General features: G+C 33.3%; 1 protein-coding gene across 2 annotated transcripts in view; it reads left to right on the top strand.

Annotated features, from left to right (window-relative positions):
* Parg (poly(ADP-ribose) glycohydrolase) overlaps window positions 1-27,942 on the top strand; it is a 115,346-nt gene that overhangs the window by 15,204 nt on the left and 72,200 nt on the right. For both annotated transcript variants that reach the window (XM_026410849.2, XM_026410848.2), the window contains exon 7: window positions 3,130-3,204. In XM_026410849.2, coding sequence (XP_026266634.1) covers window positions 3,130-3,204 — 75 coding nt within the window. The remainder of the gene's footprint in view (window positions 1-3,129; window positions 3,205-27,942) is intronic.

The raw sequence follows: 27,942 nt of genomic DNA, 5'->3' as shown, positions 1-27,942 counted from the left end.
GGCCTTTGTCTTCAAAACCAAAGTTATAAACTCAAAAATGCAGAAGCAGGCCACCCAAGAATACTATCCAGACTCCATTTGGGGGGGGGGGGGATATAGCTCAGTGATAGAGTACTTGCCTATCATGTACAAACCCTGAATTTGATTTCAGTACCACTGAAAAAGAAAAGAAACCAGATTCCATTTCTGTGGTAGGTTCTTATAGCTTTAGCCCACTTTAGAAAGTGGGCTATATTTTTAGAATTTTCAAATTTTTTATTCAAACATCAACAGAGTAATGATAGTGTTCTCCAGCAGTTTCTTATTCTGCCATGATTATTTTAGGAAGGGGTGATTACTTTAATGTCAGTTTCCCTTTTTTTTTGATTATTTTATCGTAGATTTAGCAGCATAATTCATCAAGATTTTCTGCCATCTGATTTGGTAATTATTTACTTTGCTGAAGAATGCTATGAGAGAGGAAGGGAAAATATTAAATTCTTCTGATTGAGTATAATGATCTTTTTGTTGATTATATATCATATGATGTTAGATTTAGGGGGATCAGAGAGGTTCAAAGTTTAAAAAAGAATAATGTCCTCACAAGTGATAATGTATAAATAATGTGTCTGACAGTTTGTACAAAAAGCACTTCTTCAAATTCCCTCAATATTTGATACAAAGTAGCATCCTGTTTTTCTAATGACAGGAAACTTCATGATGGACTGCCTACTTTTGAGAGTTGAAACCTGAACTAAAAGTAAAAATACATTTATCTCTCTGGAACAGATTCCTTATCTTGGTATTCTACCAATAGTAGTTTGAAAACATTTGGAAAAAAAATTATGGCTGTAACTAAACATGCACAGACTTTTTTCTTCTCATTATTCCCTATACAATACAATATAACAACGTTTGCATAGCGTTTACTTGAATTGGCAACTAAATTTTTTTTTTTTCCTTTTGGCACTGTGGATTGACCACCGGGCACTTTACTACTGAGCTACATTCCCCATGTTTTATTTTTTATTTTGAGATAGGATCTCGCTAACTTGCTGAGGCTGGCCTTGAACTTTCAGTCCTCCTACTTTAGCTTCCCAGGTTGCTGGGATTACAGGCGTGCACCAACACACTTGGCTGGATTAGCAATTGTAAATAATTTAAATATGATTTAAAGAATGGGAGGATGTGTAGATTATATGCAAATGCTATGCCATCTTATATAAGGAGACTTGTCTGAGCATACTCAGATTTTGATATTTTCAAGGGGACTTGTTCCAATCCCCTGCAGATACTGAGCGATAAGTGTCTAAGGGATTTATGCTAATTATATTATGCCATTAAGGAATTAGGAGTGCAAGTTCCATTTATTTTTCCTTACCAACTTTGAAGAATAATTTGCATAAAAGAAAGTGTATCCTTTTAAAGTATGTGTTTTAATGAGTTTTCACATTTATATCTACTGGGGGAAACCCTACCACAATCAAGATGCAAAGCATTTCTATCATCCCCCACGTGTTCTCTTACAGTCGATTCTACTGTCCTTAGACAACTACTGAACCACTCTTTTCACTATGGATTAGTACAATTTATATGAATGGAGTCTCATATCCTGTATACTATAGTGTCTATTCTTTTTACTCAGAATGAATGTTTTTGAGATTCACCCATTTAGTTCAGTATATCAGTAGTTTGCTCCAGTATATGCATTGCTTATTCAATCATCTGATTTTTTTTCTTTATTTTTGATTTTAGTACTAGGCATTGAAACCAGGGGCCCTTATCCACTGAGTACATCCCCAGCCCTTTTTATTTTTATACAGAATCTTGCTAAGTTGCTGAGGCTGGTCTGGAACTTGTGATCCTTCTGTCCCAGCCTCCTGAGCTGCTGGGATTATAGGCGTGTGCCAAGCACTTGGCCTATTCATCTGTTTATAGACATTGTTATTTATTACTTTATGTGAGGTTTTGAAATAAGATATCCATGATTAGAAAAAATTCCTTAAATTTTGAGGAATTCTTAACAGAAATTTTTATTTTATGATTTGTGAGAAAAATTAAAGCTTTTTCTTGCCATGTTATTTATGGACAATTTCTTTTTTTTCCTGAAGGAACTTGTATATCCCTTGATTCCAAATAAATAATATACATTTTGTGCTATCTTTTTAACCTAGATGTTTGGTGATTGTATGCCATGAAATGTTGTTTAAGAAGCTCTTTGGCAGAGCATTAATTTTTAAAAATTTCTTTATTGATAAGGAAATCTCAAAGGTTTATAGTAATAATTTTCAGACTTGTGTATTTCTTCAATAAAAGTATTTTGAGTTTGTATTACCAATATAATTATTTATAAATTGTACTCATTTATAACTTTACTAATGTTATGTATAATAAAATAATCAAAATAGATATTGAAAAGAATGAAAGTTCTTTCAGCACAACTAATGAATTATGCATACCTGACTCTGGAAACCACCTGGATAGTATTGTTTATTCAGACAGTTAAAAGTTACACCAGTAGATGGCATAATGTTTTGATTTTTCATTCTCAGTAAATATGTAATTTGTATGAACTGCTAGGGGGAAGATAATCACTTATATATAGCCTTTAAAAGCTGTTAGTGAAGCAAAAAGGACCACTTCATACTTTAAGATGGGGTTTCACAGTCTTTTTCATTATTGTCCTCTATTCCAGAAGCCCTTTTAAACATTTTTCCCTAATCTCCCACCAATATAAAATTTTAATATTGCACATATGCTGTGTGTGTGTGTGTGTGTGCACGTATACACACACATATATACATATATAAAGTTCATGAATTGTTGCAATTTCTAAGTTAATTTTTATCCCCCAAGATCCAATTTTTGCCCACTTGGAGTATGTTATCCCCATTTAGAATGAATGCTTTAGGGTAGTTATGTCTTTCCCCTATTGCCTAACCTTTATAATATCATTTTCTTGTTAATAATAAATCAGTATACATTCTGTTTGTCCATAACTACTTCTCTGGAGTAAGCTGATAGTAAGAGGAAGCTTGTCTGGCATTAAGAAATTTACTGGAAGTAATTTGTAAGAGACAGGCTATTCATAGGTAAATCATGTGGCTATATCATGAGGTTTTGTTTCTGTTTTTTTTTTTTTTTCCATAGGATGCAATTCTGAAATACAATGTGGCATATTCTAAGAAATGGGACTTTACAGCTTTGGTTGATTTCTGGGATAAGGTAAAAGTATGCTTATTTCTTTAGCTATGAAATACTGTAACTCTATAAGAAGGTTTGAGAAATATACCTGTGATTCTTTCATACTAATAAAATTATCTTATTTATTCTTAGGAGTTTCCTGTGTTTTAAATCCATGCTTTAGGAAGATGTAATTAGGTGTTAATTTTGAATTTTGATTTATTCTCATATTTTCTGTTATATTGTCATACCATTATAAGTATTATCAATGGATACATAATCCATGACCAAGTTTTGATAAAATTATGCCTATTAAAACATCTAGGTTGTGTCCAATTACACTATAATAACATTCTGAATGTGTGTGTGTTTTCCCATTTTGATAATATTTCTTTAGATGATTCCCAGAAGTTAGATGGCTAGGTAAAAGGACACAGCATTTATAGTTATGTATATGTGTTGTGAAATCATTTTCTACAGGGAATTGTTGCAACTTACTATGCCATCAGTAATGGGTAAGAATACCACTTTTGTACCAATGCTAGTTAAATGGGCATAATCTGTTTTGAAAAAATGGCAGTTTACCTTTTTTAACATTTTATTTTGAAATAATCATAGATTCACAAGAAGTTGCAAAGAAATGTTCAGGGGTGTCCTATCACCCTTTACCCCACCTGTCCCAGTGTTGATTGCTTGCATAACTATATCAGTACTAGGAAACTGACATAAGAATTTATTTTAATTTCATTGTAGTCATTTGTGTTTGTATGTGTAATTATATCCCACGTTACTGAGGCTTCATGTAACTACCACCACAGTCAAGTTACAGAAGAACCATTTCAATACCACATACTCACTAGTGTTTCCCCTTTATAGCTACATTTATTTCTTCCTAACTCCTAGTAGCCAATAATTTGTTTTCTGTCTCTAATTTTTTTATTCCAAAAGGATTACAGTGTTTAGCCTTTTCTCAGCCTAATTCCCTTGGGGTTTATTTGTATGAATCTATAATTATTTTCTTTTTATTACTGAATTGTATTATGTGGTAAAACATTTGTGTTGTTTCTAGTTTTTTACTATTTCAACTAAAGATTGTATGAATTTTTGTGTATAGGTTTTTACATAAACATAGAATTTTGTTTCTTTGGGATAAATGCCCAAGAGGATGGTTTATAAGTTGTTGGTAAATGTATTTTGAACTTTAGGAGAAATTGCCAAACTACTACTTACCAAAGGAGCTGTACCAAACAATGACTGTATATTTTTGCTAATTAATTAAGTGCCCCTCCCAAGAAAAGATGTTTTTATGTATAATCTGTTAACAAAATTATATTCAATTTGATTCTTCTCCTCATGTTGTTTTGAATCATTTAAGTTATTTATACTTTACTTACTAATAGAAACTGTGATTTTTGAAATGGAAATGTTTTGAATTGAAATGTTTTTAATGTTCCACAATTTTGATTACCTAATAGATAATAATTATTGAAGTTTGAACATGGCCTTTATTATTTCTTTCTGTTGGCACCTTTCCCTCCCTGGCTCATTTTCAGTTAAATATCTTTGAAGTAATTAAGATACTTGTTATTATTCCTATTTCACAAATGAGTAGTTGTGATTTAGAGATGGACTTGTTAGGCCAATGTGACATAGTTTGTTCCTGGTGGGGCAGTTTGACCCAATTAATGTTCTTTCATTACTGCATGCATCATTGTGTGATTTTTCTCTGCAGTCTGTACCACTACCTGCTGCCTCATTTCCTCTGTGATAAAAGGATGGCTATACCCCTCTTTTTCACCTTTCTTTTTGAATTCTGCCTCCCTAACCTCCCATTTTTCTGCCTCTCTTCTCTAAGAGATGAGATACCGTTTATCTTTGAATTTCTAAGGTAGATGTCTAAGTTTATCTTATGGCAGTCCTTCTCTTTGCCTTGTTATTTGTGAAGTGTTGACATAATCTAGTGAGTTAAAAGTTTCATGGGGCAGAAGCTGGAACTTAACAAATTTTGTGTCTACTGTAGCACCTGGTATAATGCCTTACATTTATTTAGCAAGTGGAGATAAATAATAAAGATTATGGAGATAAATAATTATTGATCTTATTTTAGCAGATCAGATTATCATACTGATTTTAAGGGTTATCAAAGTCAGGAGAATATTAGAAGAATCAATTCAAATTGATATGTTTCTGATTTCTGTCCTTACTCCCTGCCTGAATTTCTGTCTGTCCCCTAGAGGATTAGTGGTGGTAATCCAAATCAAAGTGGTTGGTTAACTACATTGTCAGGAATCACACAATAAGATTATTGTGAATCCTCCTAGTTAATGCCTCCTGTTAATTTGGAAGAGTTTGGAAATGTGAAAATGCAGTTGACACAGTAGGAATAACACTAACAGCCTTTTTTTTTTTTTTTCCCAGAGTGCTTAAATCATCTCCACAAAGTCCTTGTAAGACAGTATAATGCACTGCCATGGCTCTCAGATTATTATGTATCTAACTCTTGGAGGGTTTATTAAAGCATAGTTTATTGTCCACTCTTCTCCCCAAGTTTCTGATTGATTAGGTCTGAGTTGGGAACTTAGACTTTGCACTTTTAAGGCTGATGTTTTGGGTTTAAGGACCATATTTGGAGAACCATTGATGGAGAACAGAGAATAATATTAAAAATGGGAAATTATACTTTCTTTGCTTTGAAAACAAGTTTTGGTTAGAATAAAATAATTTTTTAGCAGATATAGTGATGTCAGTATAATATGAGAATTTTCTGATTTAAATGACATTACTTTTCAAACTCAAGTTTAACATTTAACTTGCATTAAAAGTTTGAGATAATTTTTCTCCTAGGCATATCTTCTATATACTGTAATTTTCAGTATATAGACTTAAAATTCTTCAGCTGCTTTAAAAGAAAGGAGATATTATTGAGGACATGTGTATATCAAAATGAATGTATTATTACATTAAATCTTGTAACCTTTTGTGGAGTGTAGGTAGAATATTTTATAGAGGGAAATATAATTAGGTTTAGAAAAGTGTGTAAAGGAGAGATATTTAAAAAGTAGCATGTTACTTGTACTAGCTTCTTTCACTTAGTATAACATTTTCAACAATCATCTACATTGTACTACATGTCAATACTTTATGCTTTTTTGCTGAATAATATTCCATTGTATAGATATATCAAACATTGTTTATACGTTTATCAGTTGATAGATATTTGGATTGTTGTTGTTTTTGTCTGTTATCAGTAGTAATGCTCTGAATATTTGTGAAAAGGTTTTTATGTGGCCATAAGTTCTCATTTTTCCTAAATATATACCCAGGAGTAGAATTACTGGGGTATATAGTAACTTTTTAATATATTAGGGAACTGACAAACTGCTTTTTGAAGTGGCTACATCATTTTATAATTCCATTAGCATTATATATAATGGTTCTAATTTCTTCACATCTTTTTTTAAAAAATATTTATTTATTTATGTATCTTTAGTTTTTAGGTGGCTACATCAGTTTGTTTTTATGTGGTGCCGAGGATCGAACCCAGTGCCTCATGCATGCTAGGCGAGCACTCTACCACTGAGCCACCACACCAGCCCGTCTTCACATCTTTATCATCACTTGTTTTTGTGTGTCTTTTATTTTAGCCATTTGAATTGGGTATAATGGTATCTCATTGTGGTTCTGATTTGCATTTCTATAATGACTAATGTTGGTTATCTGTTCAGGTGCCTAATGGCCATTTTGGAGAAATATATTTAAATCCTTTATGTTCTTATTGTGGAGTTATAAGCATTCTGTAATATTCTAGATGCAAGTACCTTGTCTGATCTATGCTTTGCAAATATTTTATCTTATTTTGTGGGCTGTCTTTCCATTTTCTTTTCTTTTTTTCTTTTTTGAGAAGAGAATTTTTAATATTTATTTTTTAGTTTTCGGCAGACACAACATCTTTGTTTGTATGTGGTGCTGAGGATCGAACCCAGGCCGCACGCATGCCAGGCGAGCGTGCTACCACTTGAGCCACATCCCCAGCCCCTCCATTTTCTTGATGGTATTCTTTGAAGCATAAAAGTTTTTAATTTGGATGAAGACTAATTTTTATTTTGTTGCTTCTGGTTTTGGTGCCATATCTAAGAAACCAATACAGGTCATAAGGATTTACTGTTAAGTTTCTTCTGCTTTAATTCTGTTAACCTTTTTGTATTCATTTTTTTATATGATGTTAGAGATATTCTCATCTGCTCAAACCCAAAGAATGGAATAGACACACAAGTTACAGAGAAAAAGGGGTTTTTTATTGACATTCTTGCAAGATCTGGTATCTGTGGAGCAGGCATACCCAGAGCAGTTACAATCAGCATTTTATCTGCTAGTGGGTAGTGCTTTAAGGTCTCTCTCTTGGATCCTCATTGGCTGAGTACTAATATTCCGAAACATTGCCCAGGTTTTATTGTCTCTATTGGGTTATTTAAAGAAATGTACTTTTAGTTGTTTCTATCTCCCTCTGTTCTCTTGTGGTGGGAAGGTCTTTTTGGGGTGAGTTTATCTTAGCCCTTACACAATTTCTCACTTTTGATTAGGCTGGCCCCTTTTTCTCACCTCCTTTACCAAGGGACTGTGAATATGACATACTTGGGTATAAGCTGCTGGTAATCACTGTTTTATTTCCCCTTTGGCTCTTTTCTTTCTTACGTCCCCAGTAATTTTACTTTTAAAGCCAAATACTTGAATATGGACCACTTGAATATGGGTCACTGGACTTTCTGTTCTCACACTGAATTAGGGATCCAGTTTTATTATTTTCCATGTGAATATCCATTTCAAGTTAATTTTCTCATGTGTAAGGGTAAGGGTAAGGGTAAGGGTCCAGTTTCATTATTTTGCTTGTGGAATTTAGCTTTTCCAGCACCATTTGAGAAGACTTTGCTATCCCTATTGAGTTGTCTTGGCACCCTTTTCAAAGCCCAGTTGACAACAATGTGAAACTTTATTTTGTTCTTTCAACTTTATTCCCCTGATCTATATATCTTTTGTATGTCAATACCACTCTCTCTTGATTACTGTAGTTTTGTAGTAAGTTGTAAAATCACGAAGCCTGTGTCCTCTTTGTTCTTTTTGGAAATTGTTTTGAGTATTTTGCATTTTGATATGAATTTTAGGATTAGTTTATTAGTTGCTGCAAAAAAAGCCAGCTGCAAAGGGCAATTTTTATAATCATGTTAGTAGAATCCAAATTAATTTTGTATTTTGAGATAGTGCCAATAATTTCAGAGTTGCCTTATTGAACTTTTGACTCCCTGAGTTGAAAGGAAGACATAAAGTAATAGATGACTTATCCCTCTGTCAGGAAATTGGATATCTTAGGGTCTCCTTGAATTTCAATGTCTCTTACTCTTACAGAGTTAATTTCTTATGAATTGAAAGGTTGTTTCTCTTTGTTACTTAAGTTATCAGAATATAACATTTGTATTTTGTAATTCTCTGGTTTTAAATTGGATACAGTGGTTAATTTTGGTAAAAGGTGATACTAAATTTGATACTTTGAGATGGTACTAAAACATGCCTTTGGTTACAATACCTCTGTCACCTTACTATAAGGTAGAGTAGTCATTTTTTCCACCTCTCTTTAATCAGAATACTCAAGACAGGACCTTGTTTCCTTTTTATCTGGTGACCTTGCGAAGAAGCATGACTGAAGGGATAATATATGGCAAGTTTGTGTTTAGTGTAGATCATAAAATATGAGGTGATTACTAAGGTGCTGATGATGGTTTTATAGTTCTTTAGGGAGAAGGGTCATTGCATTTTTGACCTGATTTTTATTTGCTTTGTAAACACAGAGGTTTGAAGGAGCCCAAAACTATGCCAAAAACAATTTCTTTTATCGTATTCTTCAGGTTGTTGCCTATATAAAATATCTTATAATTCCAGCTAGATATAAATGTATATTTAAGATATTTTGTTCTGTCTTCTAATATATGTAGCTTTATAATTTGTTGTTGTAATGGTTCCATAATAGTTCATTGAATTGATAATTTTTGTAAGGGGGAGGTACCAGGGATTGAAGTCAGGGGCACTTGACCACTGAGCCACATCCCCAGCCCTGTTTTGTATTTTATTTAGAGACAGGGTCTCACTGAATCACTTAGCTCCTGGCTTTTGCTGAGACTGGGTTTGAATTTGCAATCCTCCTGCCTCAGCCTCCTGAGCTGCTGAGATTACAGGCACACACCACCGTGCCTAGCTGATAAATTATTTGCTCAGTTGTTACAGTGTTAGAAATTTGAGGAAATCTATCTAGAGCATATCTAGAGATTCAAAGGTGTTTTCCTGTGACCATTTGCTATTCTGTAATTGTTTATGTATTTAACAAAAGACCTTTAATACATTTGCATGCTTTCTTGTCTGTAAAATCTCCAAAGATATTAATTTAGAACTTTATCAAGTCATGGCCCATAGGGACATTATTGCCCAGGCTTGCAGTGATTATTGAGATGTGCCAGACACATATAGATGATAATGGTAGAGGAAAAGATCTTTAATGCAAAAGAAACAATTTTTTGGTTAGGTTTTAAATTATAAATTAATTGTCTACTTTGCATTAACTGTGTCTACTCTCAAGAGTAGGAGTGCTGTTTAATCTAAGGGATTCTTAAACATTGTTCATTAACAGAATTTGGAAATTTTATTAAGTTTGATACATAAAGGCAAATTGTATGTTTTATGGGATACTATTGTAATATTTCAATGCATATATACATTGTTTGGCATTTAATTCAGGGTAGTCATATTTGATGTGTCAAAAACATTTATAATTTCTTTATATTGAAAATATTTGATATCCTTATTTGTAGCCTTTAAAAATATACAGTACATTATCATTTCTATAAATCATGCTACTTGACAGAAATTGGAAAATCTTCACTTAAAAGTTAAATTGAACACCAAATGACTTGCCTTGCTAAGGAAGAATATCCAGGGAAACTTTAACAGTATATTAAGATTGATATTTTCCAGGTATTTATTTTGAGGCTGTTGACATCTGTTTCCTTATAAAATTTTTCTGTGATTAAGTCTGTAAGTAATGTATTTTGTAAACCAAATGAACTTAGGAGTAGTTACTATCAACAGTCATTTAATTCGATTCCATGTTATTGTTACTACCTGCAGACTAGTATCCAGTACAAGAAGTAAGGGTCCCACAATCCTTCTGAGTCCCTTATTGAACATTCTCTGTTGGAATTGAAGTTAGAAGTATTGATGCTTTTATTATTTTGTCAAAACTCAGCCAAAATCACAGATATCAGACTATTAATTTGCAATTTATAATTACATATTTAGGTACTACTGAATCAAAATGTTTGTTATTTAGTGTTTTTGCCTCTTGAATGCTAATGTTGGTCTTCTTCACTGCCAGCTGTTAGAAGTGCTAGGAACAAATAATCTTGTGTTTTATGGCCCTCCTGTGTAGTGTTCCACAAAATTAAATCCAAGCACTTCAATAATTATATTCTAAATGAATCAATATACTATACTACTGGTGTTTTTCACAGCAAATTTTAACAAAATATACTGTATGTTAGGAAAGGTTCTCTTATTAATGTATTGTAGAGGAGTTTTAAATACTTTAATCTCATACAACCTGTTGCACTATTTCATTTCATTTTTAGTAAACTAACTCATGAAATTTATATTGTACATTAAAGCCAAAATGATGGAAGAAGGGCCTGAGGGTATGTTTAAGAGGTTTTTTTTTTTTTTTTTTCCCCCTGTTTCTGTGATTCTGGCATCTATTTCTAGACCTGGGTGGTTGTTAAAATGTGGACATTTGCTTTATAATTATCCAGTAAACCATACACGTATTTTGTGGACTTGTTGAGTATACATTCATGACGAGTGTAAACTGTCTATTTAATATAAAGAGCCTGTACATTCTAAAATTAAACTCTTAAATTCTAAAACAGCAAGATTTTTTATCAAGTGGATAATTTGTTGTTAGGAAATCTGAGGATGTTAGGGACTATTTCATCTCCCTTTGTATGTTTTATGTCAGGGATTGAAAAGACAATCCCTTCTATTGGTTTTTCCGTAAAGACTGCCATAAGTAACTAAATGAGGTGAATTTTCCTGCTTTTGTTTTTTGCATTGGTGGCTGCTAAAAGTGGAGAGTAAAAGGTAGAAGTATAGCAGTTTGAGGACATTTAAAAAGAAAAATGAAAAAATTTCAAGTAGAAAGCTGTGTCTTGGCTAGGGATATGTTCCTCTTTGAAAATCATACTTTTTTTTTCTTTTATAAATATAAAGTCTTTACCTCATATTATATATACAAAAATGTTCTTTATTAAAACTGAGGAATTGTGCATCTTTTGTCTTTGCTACAGTTATGAAAATACTGAGCATGTGTTGCAACATTTATTATTGTCTAATGACTTAGTTCAGAGGCTGATTTCTTCTATATAAGAGGTCAATCAGTAATGAACTTTGTGTGCTACTTACTTTTTTCCTTTTTTCTTGTTATTGGTTCTTTTTAGTTATACATAACATTAGAACTCATTTTTTAAAAATGAATAAAAAATAAAAACATGGAATGTAATTTGTTTTAATTCAGTCCCCAGTACTTCCTCTTTCCCTCCCTTCTTTCTTCCTCTTGTTCCCTTCCCTCTACCCTACTGAGCTCTCTGCTATTTACTTATAGTTTTTTTAAGTGTCTTGTGGATATTTGTGATGTTGAGATTCATGTGGTATATTCATATATATATACACACACACACATAGGAAAATTATGGAAATTAGATTCATTGCACTGTTCTTATTCCCTCCTTTCTCCCTCCCATTCAATCCTGTTCATATGCTCCATTGTATTTTCCTATTTATTTTTTACCCACTCCCATTTTGGATTAGGATTAGCTTCTGCATATCAGAGAAAATATTTAACCTTTGATTTTTTTTGGGGGGGATTGGCTTATTTCACTTAGCTTGAATAGTCTCTGGTACCATCAATTTATTGGCAAATGCCATCATGTCACTCTTCTTTATGGCTGAGTAATACTTCATTGTATATCTATACCACATTTTCTTTATCCATTCATCTCTTGAAGGGCACTTAAGTTTGTTCTAAAACTTGGCTTTTGTGAATATTGCTGCAGTAAACATTGATGTGGCTGCATCATTGTAGTATATTGATTTAAAATCACTTGGATATATACTGAGGAGTGGGATAGCTGGATCATATAGTGGTTCCATTCCTAGTTTTTTTTTAAATTTTTTAAATTTGTTTTAATTAGTTATACATGACAGTAGAATGCATTTATGCACTCGTTTCTAGTTTTTTCATGAATCACCCTACTGTTTACCAGAGTGGCTGCACTAATTTGCAGTCCCCTCCACCCCCATCTATGTATGAGTTGTACTACTTACTTTTAAAAGGCAAGTAGATATTATTTTTAATTTTGAAGGATGCAAATTAACTGTGTTTACTGTAGATCAAATTTTATGCCTAGGTCACCTTTTCTTCAGTTCTTGATATGTTGTTTTATTTTTTTAAAATATACTTTTAGTTGTTGATACACCTTTATTTATTTTGTTTATTTATATGTGGTGCTGAGAATCGAACTCAGTGCCTCACACATGCTAGGCAAGTACCCTACTACTAAGCTACAACTCCAGCCCCTGATAGGTTTAATTTTAAAATTAAAAACAAACCAAGTATAGCATAATTCATTATCCCCCAAATTGAGGCAAAGTACTGTTATACCTGTGCTTAACTAAAATAACATTTTTTGAATTTATGTGACAGTGAAAATCTTTAAAAATTATAATGTATAGGCATCACTAGAAGTTCAGGAAAACAACATAAACTTGTATTAAAATAGATTATCAACAAGGTTAACTCATATCTATGTGTGTGTATATAGTAATATTATCTTACATATCGTAATGGCTAGAAGAAATGAAGTTTTAATTCCTTTCTTCATTGTGTTATAAAAAAGTTAAAATATATTTAGAATTATTAGGCAAATAAATCAGTTATCACTAAGTAGCATAAAATGCATCTGAATAGTTGTGTGTTTATGCATTGTTGAGCATTGATGCATTTATGTAAAAGTAGTATGTTGTGGACTTCCTGGCCTTATAGAATATGACTTACTATTATGGGCAACTAATTTTATAACTCGAACTATAAAGTACTTAGTATTTTTTGTATGTTAAAAATTTTAGAGCAAAATTATTGTAAAAGATTTTTTTTCCTCATTTCTTCCCCCCTCTTCACCCTACCCATCTGTAAACATTTTACTGAATTTGAAGAGTTCTTTCAAATGGTTTGGGAAAAGTTGATCTAAGGCAATTGGTTGTTGTAACCAATGTTTAAGTCAGAATCAATTTCTTCAGCCAATAACTAGTTAAGATTGTGGCCTTCATCCAATAACTATTCAAGATGATACCCTTTTTGTATTCTGTGTTGTTTGTTTTTGTTTTCTTCGGGTTTTTTTTTTTTTTGGTACTATAAAAGTGAATTTCTGAAAGCATATAAATCCATTGTTCCTTAGCTTTTGATTTTATAATTCTTCATTAATAATCTACTCTCTGAGTCTTTCTTCAAGGCTTAAAAAAATTTAAAGTGTCCTTGTTATATTTGTCATAAAGAGCCTGTAGCAAACTCCTAATCAAATGAAAGCAGCCTTGAATGTTTCATAAGACTACAGCTAATGTCTTTATCTCTCTAGCTTTCGAACCTCTGATTTGGAGTTCAGTGGAAATTTAACCTTTTTGGACTTCTTCCCTTGATGACTCAGTCTCTGGAATCAATAAGGTCTGCATTACTTTATAGCTCAACTTAATTTAATTCATGAGAACTGTAGGAACCAAAAGGCAGCTAATCAGAGTCACTAAAATATTAAAACAGATGGATGTGCCTTTTAGATTTGTACAATGTGTGTGGAATTTCCCCACCCACCCTTGCTCCCCTTGGTTAATGTGTGTGTTTGGATTGTGGAATATTTTTAAGGTTTTATATTCATGATTCTTTAAAATAGTACATATCTTATAGGACAAATTGCTTCAATTGGAATGAAGCACTTTGCTTTGATAAATTTGCTGAGTTATTTTGGAATGTCAGTTTTAGTTTAGCCCTCCATGCACTATATCACTGATGCAATTAGGGCATTATTTTGTAATTGCAAAACACTCTTTCTGTGATAGATAAAGAGGTTGGATGTTAAATATACTCAAAAGTAGAAATCCATTCAGTAGAATTCCTCCTATATTCTAATAATGAAATTAAGCTAGTACATTAATATCCTGCAACTCTAGCCTTTCATTTATTCATTTGGCTGAAATAGTAATATAAGACATTCGTTTTAAGAGTTGCTATGGCATTGATTTCATTATTCAGAAACCTACTCTGTTAGAGGAGTGATAATAATTCTGTTTTAATCTCCTCTGTGTTTTAATTTGTTTATCATCTAGCTCTGAAGTGTTTTGTTTAATGTTTTATGTATGTAGCTTCATAAGGATGCCTTAATTTCTAATAAATTAATTTATAATTATTCTTATGTTTTAATTCACTCATCACATTTCATGCTTAACCCTGGAGGGACTATTGTAATATATATTATCTGGAAAAAAATACAAATAAATAAAAACAGAATGTTAGATCTATTTTTGAACTATTTCAATGTGCAATCTATATAAAAAGCAGTAAGCTCTGTTACAGAGACTAAATATGTCCATTATCCTCTTCTAAAGGAAATGTACTCTTAACACTATGTTCTACTAAAGACTGAACTAATGGTGTTTCTTCTTATTTTAGTATTGGTACTGGTAAATAAAAGTACTCATTCATGATTTATTACTATAGTAATGACAGATAATGTTAACTACATGAGGCCATCAGATTCTAAGCTCTCTAAACAATTAGTTTTTCTTAAACTGAGCGGTTATAATATCTGGTTGCCACAGATGTTCTTTAGTTACATGAAGAGTGTTAGAAAAAGACATTTTCTACATTAAGGACCATTTTCAGCACAGTAAAAAGTGGAATATTTTCCAATAAACTTCAGAGTGATATATGTTGAAGTCATCTTTACTATTATTGGTCTTATCTACCTCAGCCCTGGAAAACCCAGCTCTGAAAGATAAACAAAAAACCACATTTCTCTGGGAGTGGCATGTTGAAGCTGCTCACTGTCTCTGCTGCTTGGTAACTCAGAACCTAGTTCCAGAAACACTTACTATATTGAATTAACTATCAACATATACCACCTTTTTCCTGGTAGTTGATTTCTGTTTCCCTTTATGGTCCTGTCCTACCTCCAGACCTGCTTTTGTTAAAGACCATTCCAGCTTCAGTTCTGTTGGGAACACTTATCTGTTGCAGGCTTAGCCTTATCTCCTCGAAGATTTCTTCCATAAGATCCTCCTGGAGATATCTTTGGTAGAAGATCCTGTTTGTTATCTGTGGTAGAGATAGTAGTAGTACTTATTTTTGAGAGCTTTACTTCATAGTATTACATAGTACAGTGAAGCACTGTTTTGTCTTATTTAAATCTCACAGTCACCCATTAGGTAAATACCATCTATATTTCTGTTTAATAAGTGAAGAACTGAAAACCCAAGAGTTTAATAACTAAGTGGTATCTCATGTTTTTATCTGTGACTGTGGTGCATGCCATCAGAGTTTGGTCCTTAACATAACACCTAGGGAAGAAGCTGAATCAATTTAAACACACTGCCCAAACATTAGGTCAAACAGAAGTGGGTAGAAAAGGCGGGGGATTCATGGTAGAAATCAGTTGAATATGGATCGGGAGGCCTGATTATGTTCAAAGGTTTGAATTATAGAAAGAAGCTTAGAAAAACCATATAATAAAGGTGACCTTGGTGGCCTGTGGCCTTAGATCTGGCATCATTTAAAGGCATGAGTTAAGGAGGACCCTTAGCCAACTTCTGGCAGTCTTTTGTTCCTTTGAATTCTTTGCCATCTGATTGTTTCCTCTTCCCATTCTTTTATCCACCCATCTTTGACACCTCTTTTCTTTTAACCTGTGACCCCACCAACTTGGGCAACTCCGGTTGATGTTCATGTTGATTACCCACTTATTTAACTGGTCCCAAATGTGTAGGTAAGACCCTCCACTTTATTAACCCATGCAACCAACGTCTTGGATCAGTTACCCTAGTTCAGCTCTCTGTTTAAGAGCGTGAATTGTGAGTTCCTCTCCTCTCACACTTCACTTATTCCTACTATACTTTCTATTTTTAAAGCCTCCATTGCTACTTTTTTTTTGGTTCTGTTTAGTATTTCCCAGGTTGTGTTGCTCAAGTACTTTGTAATAAAGGGTTGAATGGTTAAGTTAGTGGAAAGCAATGGACATTTTTTTTTTCCAGTCCTGATGGTTCTTGATTTTTTAAAATGTATTTGCTACAGGTTGCTTATTTACAACAGGTGTTATCATGAGAAAGGTGATTGACCTTTTGCTTGTCCATCCTCTATGCTCTTCCTTGTAGGAGGCTATGATTTGTTCTTTGTTCTGTCCCTAGCACTTGGTGTCAAAAACTTTTAAGACCACTTAATTCAGGTGACACTCAAATCTTCAGCTGTTAGCTCTAAATGTTTATTGGATTTATTTACCTAGATATTTCATATGTACCTAAAACTAGTCTTATCACCATACTCTGACTCCAAATTCTGTCAAAAGGACTGTTCCACCATCTATCCATTTTCACTCACTCAGGTTTGTTCATCATCTTAGATGTCCCACTCTGCCTGTACCACCTTTCTGCTCATCTACCACCATTGCTTCATCTTATAGTAAGATGCCATAATTTTACTTCCTTCTTGAGTCTTACATCTGTTTCTGTTACATTTCTCTTATCCATACCACCATCATGACTCAATGAGTCATATAGCTGACTCCTGTGAGTTTGTTACTCCCTTCAAATCCATCCTTTGTGCTGCTCACACACTGTGAGCTATCTGAAGCATGGGTCTTAAAACCTTCCATTGATACCTAATCTCTTTTTAGGTCTGTTGAGTGCTATTCATACCATTTTGTGACCTTGCCTCTGCTCATCCCTCCAGCATCATTCTCTGTCACTTTCCAGCTCTAAACATCATAGTCTAATGACTCTAATTTGCTTGTGGTTCTCTGTCATGCTGTTTGCTTGCTCTTAGTCTATCCTTCAAGACTCAGCTCAGTCTTGGTCTCCTCTAGGCACCTTTTTTTGTCTTCTCAGCCTCTTCTAAAAGTTCCTTTGTATGCTTACAGTAGAAATCTGTGCCCACTTCCAGGCACTTGCCACATATGGCATGATAACCTCTAAAAAATGTCTATATTCTTCCTGAGGCTGGACTTCTCTAGGTCTTCATAGTGTTTTCTAGCTTATCACTGGTACCCATTAAGTGTTTCTGGAACTAGGTTCACAGTTATTAAGGAGAGTAGTCCAGCACATGGAAATCTTGAATCTTAAGCTACCATCTCTTATGGAGAGATTTAGGAATTATTGTGTAAACTGGCAGCGACCACCCCATATTAGAGAGAAAAGGTTAGACCAGTACACAATAACCCTTATGGTTGTTGTATGTCATATTGTCATTTTTACCCTAAAATGTAAGAAGTTTCTAGAGGACAGAGATTTTGCAGTATTTATCTTTTTGTTTGTTTGTTGTTGTTGTTATTGTTGTTTTCAATACTGGGGATTTAATCCAGGGGTGCTCTACCACTGAGCTGCATTGTCAGCCCTTTTTATTTTTTCTTTTGAGATAGGGTCTTGCTAAGTAGTGGAGACTAACCTCAAACTTCTGATCTTCCTGCCTCAGCTTCCTGAGTCTGGAATGACTGGTGTACACCAACTTTCGAGTTCAACTCTCAGTGTTTAATCTTTGTGTTTGTTTCCCAAAGTGGGTGTGCCACATGTGTTAGCAGCATGACTAGAGTTGAGTAGAAGGGACCTATTGGGCAGATTCCTAACTTCAGCAAATCTACACTTCAAGAACCCATTTACTTTTTTAATTCCCAAGATATAAGAACAAAAGCCCCAGATTATAGGTTGCGACTTAATCAGTTTTATTTGATACAGCTAAATCCTATACCAGTCTTCACATGTCTTGGGCCTATATAGGCCTTAAAGCCAAAATTATTTCAGGAGGAATATTTGACCATTTCAAACTCATCGTTATTTTAAAATGAATTACAATTGCCAAAAATAGCCTGATGCAGTTGAATAAAATTGGGCACATTCAAAAAACTAAATAAAAATCAGATTTAGTCATATATAGTTGAACCCTACATGTCTTGGATGCTTCCCTGGATTGCTCTGGTAACCTATTTCAGAGCAGGAAAGCAAATAGGACAAGATTTGTGTTGCCCAAATAATATCCAATGGCTATGTACAGCTGTTAAAATTCAAATTAATTAAAATTAAATAAAATTTAAAATTTGGGTCCTCAGTCATACTAGCCACATTTCAAATGCTCCATACCTACATGTGGCTGGTGGAAAACCCGGACAGTAGAGCATTTTCATCATTGCAGAGAGTTTGGTTGGCTAGTACTAGCTTATCTCTAAGGTTCCTTATGCATTTGACATCTCATTCTTTTTAAAAGCGGCTTATAGATTAGAGCCCTTCAAAAAGGAGCCTGAGATATTTCTTAACATTCTGTGATCATCTTTTGAATTTTTTAAGATTTTATATTGCCTTAAATAATTGAGCTACTATGTAGAACTTGGCTAATTTTTTAAAAAAAGATTTTCATTGTATTAGCATTTGTTTTAACTATAATAATAATGCATTCTTATTTTTTTCTCCAAATAATCTGCCACCAGGGGGTGCCCTCATACCTTTGGGAAAATTAAGTTTGTTTAGCCAGGATATAGTTGAAGTTCAGACTGTAATATTGATTATTTATTCATACTGGGTAATTTAGGAATTAAATACTATAAGTATATGTGCACACTACTTGATTTTTATGGAAATATTTTTGCTAGTGGTGTGATAAGCTGTCATTGAAGTATCTTAAAAATTACTTAAAAGTAAAAATAGGTATTTTCGAAGTACTTCTTAGAGGTCAAAAAAATCTTGTTTACAAGTGTATATAAACAATAGTAAAAGATTGAAGTTATTGCTTGCCTATGTTTCTTGAACAAATTAAATCCATTTTGCTTCTGGGACCAGAGAATTTACCATTGTCTTTAGTTATTTCTCAGAAATCTTGTCATGTTGAGTTTGATTGCCTGTCTATAAAAGATAGATAATAGTGTGACTGTATGGTATTGAAAATATCTGTTAGCTTATATATAATAGCATTGTGGTTTGGTGGTGTTTGCAAAAATGATTGATGGAGATGACCTTGTAACTGTATGGTAATAGAAATGAGAGATGGGAAAGACTGTCTTGTGCCAGTGTGGGATTATTCCCTAGGGAATAATCATTTACTATAACAGTATTGAGGAGCGAATTTTTCTTTGGAGAAAGAGAATAATGAAGAGGTATTATCATGCTTTGTCGTTACTAAGGTAATAGTACTCTGTGCATTTTATTAACGTGGAAAGGGTAGCGATTATACAGTAAATACTGCTTAGAGAAGCACTTCTTTCATGTTTCATAAGCTTACATAGTTCTTCATGTTTAGTCTAATGGAATTTGTGTCGGAAATAGTGTGACTGTTTTTGATTAGAGGTATATTTTGTTTCAAGAATTGGAGGAAGGTATTTTTTCTAAACTGATTGTATCCCCAGATTAATTGTTCATTATTTGGAATTAGTACTGATGATGAAATTCCATCTCATCTACAAAAGCCTGTGAGTTGTAAATCTCGAATGGCTTGTTTTCTGAAGTGAGAAATGAGTGCAGAGTTCTATTATTAGAAACATCTGATTAGGAGAGGTTGCAATGAGGCTGTGGTAAAGATTGGTAGGAGGTCTCTTTCTCCCTTTATTTCTCCTTCTTCTCCCTATATTGACTGATAAGAGATTGGTGATGGGGATATAGATTAAGAATAAAAGGAGATTCCATCATTTATCACTGTACCTTCCCTTTTTACTAGCAACCCTTGATAGGAAGGAAAGAACACTGCCTATAACAGCTTGATTTACTTGTTATCAAACAACTATTAAATGAATATAAGGACAAATGCAGGTTATATCCAATGTAAATTGTAGGGCTAATATTTTCAAGTTTCTATGTATTTCATTTATCTATTAGCATTTATTATATTATTATAAATGCTAATAATGAGCCATAATTTTTGTTAGTATTTTCCATATTTGAGTCATAGCACTTTGAAAAATCCATAGGAAATTTTGTAATAGTTGTTTAAAAAGAAAAACCAAGCCAAAATGAAGTAGAGAGACAGGGTGACTCTTCCGCCATCCCTTTCCCTGTGTTATCACTGCAGACCCTTGGGAGCACTCAGCCTTTCTCATCACCTACTTGCTGCCAGCACATTAATTTTGTGCCTTTTTTGATGCCATGAGGTAGAATTTTTGAAGAGTCCTATTTAGACCCACAAATTAGCCGCAAATTTGTGAGGTATGCCTTCTTAAGTATGAAAATAGAAGACTGGCTATTTTCTGAAAACCAATTGTACCATATTAAATTTGGAGAATATTTTTATTGAAACCATAATTGTCATGGGTGATACACATGAGAGATCACCCTGTGACTGGCCTGTCAGACTTTCATGAGTCTTCAGAAATTAAGGGGAATGAGTGAGTTTGTTTTCTTGTAAGCTGTCACATTCTTCTCTTCAAAGTGTCAGCCTGAGTCGTGCACAGATAAATGTTAAAAACATTCACCTCCAGCTGAGTTTTTACTCTTGCATAATTTAGTGCTATAATTTTTCTTTTTCTCTGATGGTTAATTTTTTGTACTTTTAAAAAACATACCCAAAAATAAGAGGATCTGAAAGATCCTCAGAATTTTGACTTATTTCTTTTATTTGTTTATTTGTTTGTTTGTTTATTTTGGTGCTGGGGATTGACCCCACAGATGCTTTATCACTGAGCCACATCACCAGCTCTTTTTATTTTGAATTTTGAGACAAGGGCTTGCTGTGTTGCTTAGGACCCTCTAAGTTGCTGAGGCTGCCTAGTCTTCCTGTCTCAGCCTCCCAAGTCACTGGGATTACAGACACACACCACCACACCTGGCTCTTTTTCTTTTAATTTTTGAAATATCAACTTGTCTCTTGGACTTTGGAACTGCTACAGGAATCTCCAGTTAGCTTTAATGTATGTTATAGAAAACTGAATCTATAGACAGTTGAACTTAAAGCAAAACAAAATATAGTGCTAAACATTAGAGATTCTGAGAGGGATTTTTTTAAAAAAAAATTCATTAACTCAGATAGAAAATGTCAGTTTAATAAGTATTTTTATTGACTCTTACATATGAATGTGACTGTTCTAGGCATGGTCAGTCAACCATAAATCTTAAAGTAAGGGCTAGAGAGCATGCCGGTAGATAACTGTATAAAACAGGAAATCTAAAAAGTCTTGGGTTGGGGGAAGGAAGGAAAAAATGTGAGAGGGAGAATTACCTTCTAGTTGGAAATTTGGTTAAGACTTTGAAGAAAAGTGTTGTTTGAGCAACATAAGTTTTAGAGTTAAGGAGGAAAGAAATCCCCAAAACAAAGTAGTTATATTTGTGGAAGCACAGGTAGTTTCTACAGAAGAATGAATTGCTGAATTTCCAAGTTCATAAGATACAGATGCACAGAAGGGGATGTCTGTTTGTCTGTCTATCTTCCTTAGAGCTATTCATGCTAAATAAGACTAGATATGAGCATAGGGCAAGATAGCTTGACTGTTCAAGAAATTGTATTGAAAAGGTAATGAAAAGCCATTGAAAGCTTTCAAGTGGATCAGGGACACACTAGGGTGTACTTAGGCAGTAATGGAAGATAGGGGGGCTGGGGATGTGGCTCAAGCAGTAATCCGCTCTCGCCTGGCATGCACTGGGTGCTGGGTTTGATCCTCATCACCACATAAAAATAAAATAAAGATGTTGTGTCCACCAAAAACTGAACAAATATTAAAAATGCTCTCTCTCTCTCTTCTCTCTCCTCTCCTCTCTCTAAAAAAAAAAAAAAAAAAAAAAGAAAGAAAGAAAGAAAAAAATGGAAGATGGGTTAGCAGCAGGGCAGCAGTTAGATTATTATTGTAATCTTGGGGAGACGTTGGGAGAAGTTGAATCAGGGTATTTAGTAATGATTAAGAGGAACTAATTTAATCCCAGAGGCTCGGGAGGCTGAAGCAGAAGGATTGTGAGTTCAAAGCCAGCCTCTGCAAAGAAGAAAAAGAAGGAAGGAGGGAAGGAAGGAAGGGAGGGAGGGAGGGAGGGAGAGAGGGAGGGAAAGAAAGAAGTGAAGCATTAAGCAACTCAGTGAGACTATGTCTCTAAATAAAATACAGAAAATAGGGCTGGAGATGTGATTCAATGGTCAAGTGCTCCTGAGTTAAATCCACAGTACCCAACCCCACACCCACCCCCCAAAAGAGGAAGTAGTGAATATGTGAGGTCCTGCTGGATCAATCAGTATTTGGTGGTTAATTAATATGGGAGTGTTAAAAGAAGGTTGTGAATTACTGGCCCATTAGCAAATAATACTTTGTATGTGGAGCTTTAGAATTTATAAAACACTATATATTGGAGCTTTCATAACTCTATGAGTTAATCAGAGTTATAATAGAATTATCCTTATTATGGATGAAGAAATAAAGAATTTAGGGATTTTTTAAAAAGTTAATACAGAAAATAAATGCATATTTGGGCATGGAACTGTGGTCTTTGAGTTTCTTGGCCAGTGCTCCTTTCTCTAAAACATGCTTCTTTGTGAACCTGAGAAGAAAATTCCTGTTATCTAATCTCAATGTGTGCCACAAAGTTGTTAATTGTGAGTAAACTGCTTTACCTTCTTTGAGCTTTAGTTTCTCTTGATGTTTTTATCCTTTCTATATTGTAGGGCCACTTTTGGGATAAAGTATAGTATTGTTATTTTCATTGACTCTTTGAATAAAGAGTTGAGTAGCAAATAATAATGTATAATACATATTATGCTTGATACTGGAATGAAGTATGCTTAAACCACAATCCCTACATTTGTGAATGCTTCACAGATTAGAGAAGGAAAGAAAAATATGTAAATAAATAAATATAATGAACTATAATAAGTGCTGTTATAGGTGTGTTTTGACTACAGAGTCATAGAGGAAGGAGTAATTAGACAAGTCAGGGAAGGTTCACAGGGAAATGTCAATTAAGTCTGAAGGTGTTTTAATAGGTGGTTTAATAGTAGTAAATAGAAGGTAAAATAATGCATCATCATCATAATAGTAGTTATTCTTCGTTAAAAAGTTTTTGATTCTGCAATATTTTCATTTTATGGGTGAGAAAACAGGCTCAAAAGGTTGTGATTTGATCATAGTTATTTACCGTCTGTATGGTAAAGTAAGGAGCTGCAAATTTTTCAGTATCACTAGAGTATAGTACATAACTGATAGAATAGAAGATAACACTAGAAAAGGATATATGAATATATATGAATATACCAAATGTGCTTTTTATTTATTTTAAAAATAAAGATAATAAAAATGAATGGTGATTTTATGATAGGCAATATTTTAACATTTATGAGAGACAGAGGATTAATAGCCAGTAAAATAAGTGCAGTTAAAAATTAGTTACTATGTAGGCCCAGATGTTTTTGTTTTTGTTCTCTTTTATTTATTTAGGGTACTGGGGATTGAACCCAGGGGAGCCATAGCATTGAGCTCCATCCTTAGCCCTTTTTATTTTTTGTTTTGATACATGATATTGCTAAGTTGTTAAAGGGTCTTATTAAGTTGCTAAGGCTGCCTCAGCCTTCTAGATTGTTGGGATTACAGGTGTTTTCACTGATTAGGTCTTTTAAACATTCAAAGATTATGTTGAACTAATTTTTAAGAAACTCTGAAAAAATATAGGAGGAGGGAACACTTTCTAACTAATTTATAAAGTCAGTATACCTCTGATACTAGTGACAAACATTGTACAATATATTAGCTGATTGAACTAGTAATATATAAATCAGATTTCATCATTACCAAGTCTGATTTATCCCAGAAATGCAAGGTTGGTGTCATTTGAAGAGCCACGTGATTTTTTTCAATAGATGCAGAATAAACACTTTTAAAAATTTAGGGAGAACTGTTAGCAACTAGTACAAAAAGGAATGTCCTCAATCTGATAAACAGTATCTATGAAAAATCTTCTACTAAAATCATACTTAATGGTGAAATATTAAAATGTTCTTCCAAAAAGGAGAAAGCAAAGGTGTCTCTATTCTCTTCATTCTCTGTCATATAATACTGAAAATCTTGACCAATACAAAAAGGTAAAAAAAACAAATAATGTTTGAAAATCAGAAACGAAGAGTAAAACTGTTTCTGTTTTCTTTTTTTTTGGTTTGTTTCTGTTTAGTACTGGAAATTAAACACAGGACCTCATGTATGCTAAGTCAGTGCTCTAGCTCTGAGCTACATCTCTTTCCTAGAAAGCTGTTTTTATTTACAGTTGACATGTTTGTTTATGTAGGAAAACTTAAGTACCCTAGAAAACAATAACCAGAACTAATAAAGGTCTTTATTTAACAGAACATAAGGTCAGTGTACAAAAAATCATTATATTTTCATATGCTAGAGGTAAATGAAATATTAATTTTAAAAATTTTATTAAAACAGCACACATTAAAATAAGAAACAACATACTTAGAAATAAATTTAACAAAGAGTGTTTAAAACCTGTCCCTTCAAGCCTATAAAACATTGCTGAGATAAATTAAAGAAAACCTTAATAGAAGAAAATATACCAAGCCGATGAATATAACTCAAGTTGATTAATTATCAGTCCTCTCTATGTTCAGTTCCAGTCATAACAGCAAGTAGATTTTTTTTTGTAGGAAATGCAAAACTGATTCTTAAACTTATTTCCAAACACAGAGGAACTAGCATGTGCAAAGAAATTTCAAACAAGTTGAAGAAGTTGGCAGCCTTATTAACTGCTCTGTAAATTCATTAAACTATTGTAACCAAGACAGTGTATGTGTAGTGAATTGAATAGTATTCCCCAAAACTCATATTCACCTGAAATCTCAGAATATGGCTTTTTTGGGGAAATGTAGTCTTGTAGATGTAACTAGTAAAAATGAGGTCATTCTGGATGAGGATATACATAAAAGTGGTGACTGATATCCTTATAAGAAAATGAGAGGGCACAGAGATAATTGAGTAAAGAAGAATGATGGGGTGTGGGGTGCTTAGCGGGTTAGAGATTGGAGTGATGCATTTGAAAGCCAGGTAAACCCAAAGATTGGCAGGATTTAGCTGTAACTAGGAAGACACAAGGAACTGGGGCTGGGGTTAGGTTAGCGGTTGAACGCTCGCTTAGCATGTAGGAGGCCCTGGGTTTGATCCTCAGCACCACATAAAAATAAATAAACTAAAGGTTTGTGTCCAACTATAATTAAAATATATATATACACACATATGTATATATAAGAAAAAAATATATATTTAGTTATATATATTTATATATAAGAATTATATATGAAAAGAAATAGGGAACTTTCAGTGAGAGCATGACCCTGTTGGCCCCTTGATTTTGGACTTCTATAATAGAATAAATTTTTGTTGTTTTTAAACCACACAGTTTGTGACATTTTCTAAAAGTGGCCAAAGGAAATTTAAAAAGTGTGTTATTAACATAAGAATCAAGTTGATCAATGGAATAGAGTAATGAGCCCAGAGATAGACCCTTGGTTATACAATCACTTGATTTTTTTAACAAAGGTGTTAAAGCAAAATCCAATGAGGAAATAAATGTTTTTTCTACAAATGGTGTTAGAAAAAGTGAAAATCCATATAGATTGAATCCATATAGATTGCTTCCCACACATCATGTGTAGAAAATAATTCTTTTTTATTTTTTCCACAGAAAATAATTCTAAATAGAAAAGCCAAAATTATAAAACTTCTAGAAGAAAATATCTTCATGGCTCAGGGATAGGCAAAGATTTCTTCAGACATGGAAAGCATTAAACATAAAAGAGAAAAATTCAACAAGGTGACTCAGGCCTATAATCCCAGTTACTTGGGAGCTAAGGTGAGGATTCAAGTTTGAGGTCATCCTGGTCAACTTAATGAGACTGTGTCTCAAAATAAAGCTTGAAAAGTTCTGGGACTGTTATTTCAGTGTTAGAGTGCTTGCTTAGCATGTGCGAGGTCCTGGGTTCAGTTTCACACAAAAAAAGAACCAAAATAAAAAGTAGTTGTCAAAGGAAAATGAAATAGGCAAAAAAGAAAAATATTTGCAAAATATTTATCTGATAAATTTCTTTCCAGAGTACATAAAGTACATTCAAAAATGAAAAGACAACCACATTTAAAAATGAGGAAAAGTATGTAAAAGATAATTAGGAAAGGAAGATTTATAAATGGCCTATAAGCACATTGAAAGGTGTTCAGTATTATTTATTATAGGGGAAGTACCAATTAAAGTGACAATGAGCTATTAGTATGTAGGGACTAGAAAGGCTAAAATTAAAACTAGAACCATGTTGGGAGAAGGTGTGGCTATTTTTTTTTAAGACTAGACATGCATTTGTCTTATTGTCCATTAATTCCATTCCTTTCTGTACCCAACAGAAATGAAAAAATATAGACACAATCCATAGAAGAATGTTTATAACAACTTATAACAGCCAGCATCTCAACAAATCAAGTGTCTGTCAACAAGAGAATGAATAAACAAATGGTAGTATAGTCATACAGTGGAATAAAATACTAAAAGGGAACATATTACTGATAAACATGACATAGACACATCTCAGAGACATTGTGCTGATTTTAAAAAGCCTTTTTCAAAATAATACATGTGTTGTGTTTACAGTAAGAATTAAAAAGCCAATAGGAAGCTGTGGTAGAAAAGTTTAGAATGGTGGTAGTCTCTGAGATATATGGGGCAAGAGGTGTCTGGGAAGGGACATGAGGAACTTTTAGGGAAATGGCAGTGTCACATTTTGATAGGGATTTGTGTTACATAGATATAAACAGAGTTGTGAAAACTAATTGAATGGTACACTTAAGATTTGTTATTTCACTAATTGTAAATTTTACCTCAGAAGAAAAATATCCATAAACAAATATTGAATTCTAGTTATTGATTATGTAGGTAGAAATGATTGGAGTAAAATGTACCAATATTCACAACTTACTTAAAAATAGATTAATGAATGTACAGAAGCATGACAAAAGAAAATATAGTAAAATGTTAATTGTAAAAACTAATTGTTCTGTATATTTTAACTTTGCTGTATTTTTCAATGTTTCATATTGTTGGGGAAATTGGTAACCATCAATGGGGAATGAGTGAAAGAATTATGGCATATCTCTACCATTTGTCATGCTCTATAGTATAGCATGAGCATTAGAAGAAATTGTAATGTTTCTCTTACTGCAGAAAAAGTTGGAAGAAAAATGTTGTATTTAAAACTTAACACAAAACTGAGTGTTTATATGATACATATAAATTCTCACAAGACATTTAGGGAGGAGATCTTCATGTGTTGGAGAAGTCAAGGAGAGCTTTGACTTCATCTGACTGGCACTTTTTCTTTTTTTATGTTTTTAGTTGTATTTGGACACAATACTTTTATTTTGTTTATCTATTTTTATGTGCTGCTGAGGATTGAACCCAGTGCCTCACATGTGCAAGGCGAGTGCTCTACCACTGAGCCACAACCAC

This window comes from Urocitellus parryii, chromosome 5 (assembly GCF_045843805.1).
Source record: "Urocitellus parryii isolate mUroPar1 chromosome 5, mUroPar1.hap1, whole genome shotgun sequence".
In the NCBI taxonomy this organism is placed as follows: Eukaryota; Metazoa; Chordata; class Mammalia; order Rodentia; family Sciuridae; genus Urocitellus; species Urocitellus parryii.
Note: the sequence above shows the minus strand (reverse complement) of the source record. Positions and strands in the feature narration are given on the sequence as shown.